Here is a 9,219-nt window from a genome sequence, read left to right on the forward strand (position 1 = left end):
AAAATATTTTGTACATTTAAAAAATAAAATATTATACGTCTTAAATTTTAAAATTACATATTTAAAATATATATATTAACTAATGATTAGTTAAATCTTATTTATTAATTATTATATCATTATCAAACTTCTATTGCATCTTATAATTCTTATGGATATGAATTAAGAGTCTCGCGGGCTCAATGATTGCTGAATACAAATATTTTCCTGGTTTCACACCATTATTTGCTTAGAAATGTGTTAATATCAAGATGGCATAATATGACGTCGCACCAACCTATATACAAAACAAGAAAAATTAATTATATCTGGCCCGGTTCACGGGTCATCTTTTCATCAGAACTTTCAGTTCACTTTTTTTTTTCTCGTTACCCATAAAAAAAATATTTAAGAAACAATAAAAATCAATCAAAATTAATCTAAAATTATTTTATTTTATATTTATTAATTATTTTTAAAATAAATATATAATATTAAATATAATAGGTATATAATTTTAAAAATTATAAATATAAAATTATAAATATTAAGTTAAATAAAATAATTTTAGATTATTACCTCTTTAGCGTTCCTTAACAAAAGACAAATAACTTGGAAGTCTTTTCAGAAACTAATTACTTTTGTTATTGGGATGCTTCTGAATTGTTGTTATCTAAGTAGAAACATTAGGCATGCCCATAAGCTATAGAAACTAGAAAGTGTATTTTTTATTGCATATTTGGCATTTAAAAATGAACAATATTATTATTGCTACGGTCACGTTATTAATTAGTTGCAAGTGTGATGGACAGATGAACATTATTGTTGGTTCATTATATATTAATTAGCTGGCATTAGTATTAGTTTTTAATTCCCGAAATAAATTAAACTCGATTTTGTTTCGTTCTTGCAGTATGCAACTTAGGGAGTGATGAATCTTTCACCAGTAGAGACTATATGAAGATGCGTTTCCAGCTGAATAGAATATCATTATTGATGGCTCTCTAAGGCTATTAACGCATCATTGTATTTATTCAGTAATTCTGGCTGAGACTTAATTGTTTGGATGTGATCGATCACAATCCGTTGACCATTGTCATCACCAATAATATGCGTGGTCCGCACATATATATTTGTTAATTATTTTTGTGTAAATTACAGAAGGGATCGGAGGGAGAATTCATTCATCATAGAGTTTGAGCCTAAGAATTGAGGGGCGAGGGCGCCCCACATCGTTAACATGCGCATATCACTTTTGGTTTTGGGTTCGATCATCAATGGTGTAATAATTTTAATTTTACCCCCTATTGTTTCAGTTAGTGTTATTCGCTTTGATATCATGGTTGATATTCCCATTCACCATTATGTTTAATTTGTGGTAGAAATGAGGTTCACATCAATGGTGGTAGGAGTAGATGCTTTCTACATACTACCTTGTCCAGCTAATTTTATGCTTAATTAAAAATTAATACTGCCTTCTACCGTGTAGCTACTCGATGTGCCCCTTAGTAATTGAATTAGGCTAAATCTTTAAATCAATTATTCATATAAAATATAGAAAAATACTAGATCATCATAATTTTTTATTGAGAAAGTCTAGAGGTCAGTAATTTTTATATTTTGTGGTCACTACTTAATCATAACAAAAAAGTGAGTAATTTTTCATTATTGAATGTAATCTCATACCATTAAAATTACTATTAATAGTCAATTGATAGTTACAAAACATAAAAGTTACTGACCCCCTAGCACTCTTTTTTTTATATTTTCCTCATATTTTAGTCATCAACTCAATTCTTTTAGTTTAATAATTCAATAATATACTTTTACCTCACTTTAAATATTAATAGCTATAGCTATCTAATAACAAAAAAAAAACATTCTAATAATTTTTTAGTATTTTTCTAAACTATGTATTAAAATTACAAAATACATAATAAAAATATATAAAATAACACATGTATTTATACTTACAAATAACTAATTATATATATATATCACTTTTATTTTCAATAGTATCCTTTAGGGGTGCACAGACCCGGTCCGGCTCGAAGGCCCGGCCCGATGCCGAACACTTTAGGGGCTAATTTGGTGTGATTTCATCGGGTTTAGGGCCGGGTAAGGGTCTCAAAAATAGATCCGGTCATTATTTCAGGTCGGGTCCGGGCCATAGCTCGGGTCACCCGAAGTCGGCCCGGTGGCCCGGTCATCATACACAATTAATATTTTGTGTTATTAGTGATGGATCATGACTATTCTTATGTGGAATTTAAGTATTGTAAACCTTAATATTTTGTATTATTAGTCATTATAAGACTATAAGTTAAGATTTTATAGTTAGAATGCATAAGACTTTAGACTAATGCATAATATTGTGTTATTTGTATTGATTTAAATATTTGGTATTATTAGACAATATTAGTATTGATTGTGGTTTTGCTTTAGTATTGATTGTGGTTATGCTTTAATTTTAAAGAAGGTTTGGTTCTTGTTATATTTTTCTAAGTGAATTTTACTATGTTAAATAATGGTTGGAGTCTTGGAAATTTAAATATTTTTACATGCTAGCTTACAAGAAGGTATCAACGTAATGTAATGTTAACAGCCCGGTTTTCACCCGGTATAATTGTGGCCCGAAAGTGTATTGATTTCATCATGTCTAGGGTCGGGTTCGGGTCTAATAAATAGACCCGGTGTATATTTCGGATCGGGTCTGTGTCACATCAAACCCGGCTTCACCCGACCCATGTGCACCCCTAGTATCCTTAATCTAACCTATAAATTTACACTCCAACTAAAAATTTGTCACTTATCAATAAATTACTAGCTATATACACGTACGAATATGAGATAGCATTTTTGTCTTTCGTTACTATGATAAATATGATAGAATCAAGCTTTTAACAGAAGAAAAGCAAGCAAAATCAGAATGAAACATTATCCATTTAATTTCCTTAAATTTTGTACCACAAAGAGTAGTATCTGTAAATTAAACAATCTCCATCAATCAAACTGTTGTCATGGCATTATCTGAGCATAGGAGTAAAACGCAACCATTACCAATCAATATACATATTGAAAATTACATAAAAACGATTGATAGATTATTATTGTTGACCATTTTGATTGATAAGTGTTGCACTCAAGATAAAGGCTAAGCGTTCATAAGCTAGTTGTCTTTTGTCTCATCCAAGGGAAAACGTTTGAAGAAGATGAAAGGGCCCGTTTACTCCAAAATGTGCCTAGAGCACTAATAATTAAGAGAAGATGGATAGTGAGATCCAAAAAGCTAAGCTAGCTAGGCCCATAGAGGTCCAAATTGAAACACAGACAAGAAAAGAAAGTGAGAAACCACTTTATATGATATGCGCTGCATATGTTGTTTTTGTGGCTTAGCCATTATTCATGAGGGTACCGCACAATCCCAATATCTGTTTGATTAAGACCTCAATTATCAGTGTTCCACATTCTCGCCTTTTTACTTTTGCATTGTATGCCTGTATTTGTCTTAAAATTCTCTAATCAATGCACTCTCAATTCAACTTAGGCAATTATGCCTTGTGCGTGGTCCAAAACTATATGTACTGCTACTTGCACGTACAAACCAACCCAAAATGGGGAGATAAGGTGCATGATATTTCTACTGCACTTTATGTTACAAAACGTTGCAATAGGATATGTGAAATCTGAAACGAGGCACATTAATTAAGGCTATGATCACAATATATATTAACACGTTGTATTTGTACCCTTATTTGGTGCTATAAAGACGTGGATTCTTTGGAATAATCTAAGGCTCACATACCCAAATAATATAAATTAGTTGAGCTACTTAAGTTAATTAATTAATTAGTATTTCCTCTAATTGTTTGTTCTGATCTGCTTCTTTCTTCTTTAATACTTGTTGCCTGCTTTCTGGTCCTCTTGTACACATATTCCACAAACTTGTCCGCTTCAAAGAATGAATAAACAAATTTTGCATTGCATTGAGGACAGATGTGTAATTTCCTTTATTAGTCAAAGACTCAAAGGTGGTAGTACTGTAGCTGTATGTGGATGCAGTAAAGGTTATTGCACTGATGGAATTAATTATGCAGGAGATCCCATTTTGTTTTTTTTTTTTGTTTTTTTGGACATTAGGAGATCCCATTTCAAAATATAAAATCATGAGATCACACACTAGATTAAAAAAACTAAAACAGCCTTCTTGCATTGAAGCACTCTCGCTTTTTTTTTTTTTAAAGGTGGGGTCTGCGTCACGGGTTATCATTCTTGTTACCACTGGGTTTTGGTCATAGACTAGTAGACCACTTTTTTTCTTTACATAATTCGACTAGAGACCACTTAGATGAGATCATGTTTTGTGCGGGCGGCCAACTTATCCCGTGTTGGGCTACCTTTTTGAGCCCAAAAAAATTAAGGGCCCATAGCTAAGACCATGATTGGACTATATATTGCCATAAAACACCCATTACACCACAACCAAAAACACAACAAAATCACCCATTATTCCCATCAAAGTCAAAAATAGTTTTCAATCAACATTATTGAGGTCTATTTTAAATTTTTAATAAACTAGCGCATCATCTAGACATTTCCAAAAGAAAATTAATCAGGTTTCTCCTAGCCTCTCTCCATTTACCCACATAATCTATTTGGTACATAAAATTAAAGTAATACAGTTGACAAGCCTTCATTTGTTAGCATTACCAGCCGTCAAAATCATATCCTAAACAATTGAAGCGCATTAATCTCCCAAAAGAGAAGGGAAAAATATTTATTCCTTTTAGTGTATATTTTATTTTGTTAGGCAATCTTTTTAGGGTGTGTGTAATGTGTATACAGATGGAAGAAATAGGACAGATTATGGAGCCCACGGATTTTGACGAGTCGCACCCAACAATTTAATAACAGAATCATCTTCTTGGTCATTGAATTAATCAATAATCCACCCTCTTACTAGCTTGAAGCATAAAATAGCTAGGTGAGGTTTGGTCCAACAACATCCATCACTCAGTGGAGAGGGATCACCTCTGTAATGCAATACTTATGTGGTGATCTGATCAAGATAAACTAATCCCGAGACACGTGTGCGGCACGCATGCCTTCGTACGTTATCGTAATTGCATATGTATCCCTAAACTTATAAACAAAACCCACATACATATGAAAACGGTTCAACATATATTTTAGTCTAAAAAAAATGACTTTTTAAATTAAGTTATTATTATCTTTTTAAATATGTTTGATGAAAGTAAATATAATAATTAGGAGATTTAGTCTTTTAATATATTGATTCATTAGCTCAATTTCAATAACCAACACTATTAATTTTAGAAAAAGTATAGGTATACAATAAAAATATTAAACAATATGAACAATGGATATGTCAGATATTCAATTTATTAGATTTGCATATAGTTATCCTAATGTTAGAGTTTAGGAGGTAATTTGGGAGTGTAGTATTTTTTTACTTTATTAGTCAATTTTAGAACCCATTATTTACATTATTCACAAAAGTTATTGTCTACCTAACAAAATCTATATTTTATCACCAAAAATTCATACATCAAAATATATGGATCATTGCTCACCAGTTACCACAATTGAAACTTTTCTAAAGTCTAGGGACTCGAGTTAAGGTTTAAAGTAGTTCGTGAAGTTGCACTCAAACTTTAAAATAATCTCTAAAGTTAATAAGTATCCAAATTTATTTTTGAAGTTACATTCCGAAACTCATAGTAGTCCCCGAAGTATTTTCCGTTCATCGAAACCTTGAAACGACATCGTTTTGAACAAAAAAAAAAGGCAAAAGAAAAAAAAAAACTTAGAAAAATGTTGTCGTTTTATATTTAAAAAAAAATCACTTTCTTCTTCTTCAACAGATCACAAAAATAAAAACCAATAACACAAAATATCACAAAAAAAAATCAGCATTAATAAAAAAAGATCAATCTACTTAAACAGCAACAAGTACAAAAAATAGCAACAATAAAAAAATCAATAATAATTACAGAATAGAAAACAACTAAAATTAACCATTGTTGTTATATTAATACAGGATCAGCAGCAACAATCATCCAGAACATTAAAGAACAATGATTGAATAACTAAAAAAATAAAAAAAAATCACCATGGCTAAGAGAGAGAACCGTGCCAAAGGAAAGAAGAGGGAGAACAAACAAAGATGGAGGCTCGCGAGTGGCGCGGTAACAAGACCAAGGCTGGCGAGTGGCACAACGATGACAGAAAAGATTGAGGCTTCGTGCCTCTGCCTCTACTATGTTTGAATGTGAGAGACTAGGTTGGGGTGGGAGATGAGTGGTGCGGCACTGGGATGGAGGCCGGCGAGAGACAGTGACAACAAAGGTTGAGGAGAGCTCTTGTGAATGTGAGAGTATGGTTGAAAAGGAAGAGGACATCAGATTAAAAAGGAGAAGAAAAAGAAAAATAACCTCAGATTAAAGAAGCAGAAGAGGAAAAAGAAGGAGAAAGACGTTAGAGAACAGAAGAGAAACAGTTAAAGAAATAAAAAAGAGAACGGGTTGGGGATGGAGAAGGGAAGGGAGAAGGTTGGGGACGAAAAAGAGGAAGGGAACAAATTAAAAAGGGGATACATTAAGCTTCTTTCTTTTTTATTTTTTTATTATTATTATTATTATTTTGAATTGGGAGTTCTACATTACTTTTTTTTTGTTTAAAATGACATGGTTTAAAGATTTTGATAAATAAAAAATATTTTTGGGACTATTAACTTCAAAGGATAAATTTGAGTAATTATTAATTTTAGAAATTACTTTAAGATTTAAGTATAATTTTAAAGACTACTTTAAGACTTAACTCAACTCTACAAAAAAAATAATATTTTGGATGGCAATTGTATTTTTCTATAATTGAGGGCCCGTTTGGAAAATTCTAGAAGTAGCTTTTTTTAACTTTTGACTTATGAAAAGTAGTAGTATTAATGTCGGGTGCAATTTTCAAAACCAAATTGCAACTTTCTAAGAAGTTATTTTGGAGCTTATAGAGAAGTTAAAAAAAATGACTTCTCTCGTAATATTTCTACTTTTCATTATATTTCTTTAAAATAAGTACTTTTAGAGTTAAAAATCCAAACACAAAATAACTTATTTATAAGTTACTTTTAACAGAATCATTTATTATTTAAGTTATTTTATCAAAAAGAACTTAATTAAGTTAGTTCCAAAATAATTAATTGAATGGGTATTTATTGGGATGCGGCATCGCAGAGATGAAAAGAATTAACAGAATGGGGGTGTGCATGTAGTCCAAAATATAGAAAGGAGGCGTGTGAAGGAAGACAGCACATGAGATGTGGTAAATTGAAGAGTCAGCAATATACTATCGGTATCACCACTTCACTCACTTCCAGCTGCCTCTTTAGTCGTCTTCACCTTCCACCATCATCCAATCCATGTAACCAAAATTAACTTAGCATTCAATTCAATGTGCTTCCTAACATTACGTGTATCCCTCTCATTGTATATATATTGTACTTTACCTTTTCTCTTCTTACTATACTACAATATAAATAGTCCCCACCTCTACTCCCTCCTTCCCTTTTCTTTTCTCTTTCTCTTCCTCTGTTTTTTCGTATATTCTGGGATCAATCCGATCCTTCTAATTTTCGGATTTTCCCTTCTGTTTTTCTTGGTCTCCTCCCCCTGTATTTTCACTTCAATTTCTGCGGTGCCTCGAACCAAATCCAACCATGGAAGAGAAGGTACTCCACTTCAATTCTGCAAATTAAAAACTGCTTCAAAATTAAGTTGTGACATGTATATATAATTCAATTGATTGAATTTAATGATGCAGGTGACGATAATGAGACTCAAGGTTGATCTTGAGTGTAACAAGTGCTACAAGAAGGTCAAGAAGGTTCTCTGCAAATTCCCTCGTGAGTCTCCTCTCCTACTCGTTCAAGAGCAATTTAATTTGAAAATTTAATTCATTATTGAGATATCAAATTGAGTTGATTTGTTTCTTTGGCGTTTGAACAAGAGAAATTCGAGACCAGGTGTACGACGAGAAGAACAACATCGTCACCATCACTGTAGTTTGCTGCAACCCCGAGAAGCTCAGGGATAAGCTCTGCTGCAAAGCCTGTGGCACCATCAAGAGCATTGAGATTGTCGAACCTCCCAAGCCCAAGCCTCAGCCCGAAAAGCCTAAACCCAAGCCCCCGGAGAAGCCCAAGGATCCAGAGAAGCCTAAGCAACCGGAGAAGCCTAAGGACCCCGAGAAGCCCAAGGAACCACCCAAGCCCAAGGAACCCGAGAAGCCCAAGGAACCACCACCAGCTCCGGAGCCTGCTCCGGAACCAGCTCCTGCTCCGGTTCCAGTTCCGGTGCCAGTACCCGTGCCGGTTCCTGCACCTGCTCCTCCACCAGCTCCGGCTCCTGATCCTCCTCCACCTCCGGCTCCGGCTCCAGCACCTCCTCCTCCGTGTGAGCCCGTTCCGGTGTGTCCACCGGCACCACCACCGGCGGTGGTTCCAATTGGGATGTGTTGTGGGCCATGTTATGAAGGTCGGCCCGGTGGGCCGTGCTTTCAGGGGTACGGGGGGCCGCCATCGTGGTACGATGGGTATTACGAGAGGCCCGTGTATGACAGTTACGGTGGGGGCAGGCCGTGTTACGTGAGCCGTTGCGATGAATATTTCTGTGAAGATAACACGTCAGCTTGCTCCGTCATGTGAGATTTTCTGCGCTATTCGCCATCCTCATGCCATGCATCTCTCTCTCTCTTTCTCTCTCTCTTCAACCAATTATTTCTTTCTTTTTCTGGTTATCATTACAAATTCACGGCGAATAATGAATGAATGTGAAAATATTGAAGTCACAGAGAATAAGAGAGTTACTCCATGTAACTCGTCATTCTAAAATATACAGTGTATACCAATATATATAGTAGTAGTAGTTTTAATATCATACATAATTTCTTTCTTGATTTGTTTGTTTGTTTTTTCTTTTTTCAACTTGTTTCTAGTTTTCTAGTGTGTGTATATATATAATAATAATAATTTTTGAACGACGATAACGTCTAATAATTGATGAATACTAAATATTTTCGCTTGAACAAATTCTGCACTACTGCTACTAGCTAGGGAAGCATGATGATACGATAGGTTAGTGAATTAATTAATCGTGTTGACAAATTAGGCGAGTGATGGAACTATATAGCTATTCCGGGAAGTGCATTTATTTGCTTGTAAGCAAA

At 33.9% G+C, this 9,219-nt stretch overlaps 1 protein-coding gene across 1 annotated transcript; it reads left to right on the plus strand.

Moving 5' to 3' along the window:
• Positions 1–7,243: 7,243 nt before the first annotated feature.
• On the plus strand, positions 7,244–8,949 carry LOC112722813 (uncharacterized). Its single transcript, XM_025773988.3, has 3 exons — positions 7,244–7,723; positions 7,816–7,897; positions 8,004–8,949. Exons 1-3 carry the CDS (start codon positions 7,712–7,714, stop codon positions 8,696–8,698), a joined length of 789 nt encoding a protein of 262 aa, XP_025629773.1. The 5' UTR covers positions 7,244–7,711; the 3' UTR covers positions 8,699–8,949.
• Positions 8,950–9,219: the final 270 nt, after the last annotated feature.

Source organism: Arachis hypogaea, chromosome 11, assembly GCF_003086295.3.
Source record: "Arachis hypogaea cultivar Tifrunner chromosome 11, arahy.Tifrunner.gnm2.J5K5, whole genome shotgun sequence".
In the NCBI taxonomy this organism is placed as follows: Eukaryota; Viridiplantae; Streptophyta; class Magnoliopsida; order Fabales; family Fabaceae; genus Arachis; species Arachis hypogaea.

What these genes read in the sequence shown, in the direction of transcription:
- LOC112722813 (XM_025773988.3), top strand. An exon ending in GGTTCTCTGCAAATTCCCTC is followed by an intron (nt 7,898 to 8,003) that starts GTGAGTCTCCTC and finishes TTTGAACAAGAG; the next exon opens with AAATTCGAGACCAGGTGTAC.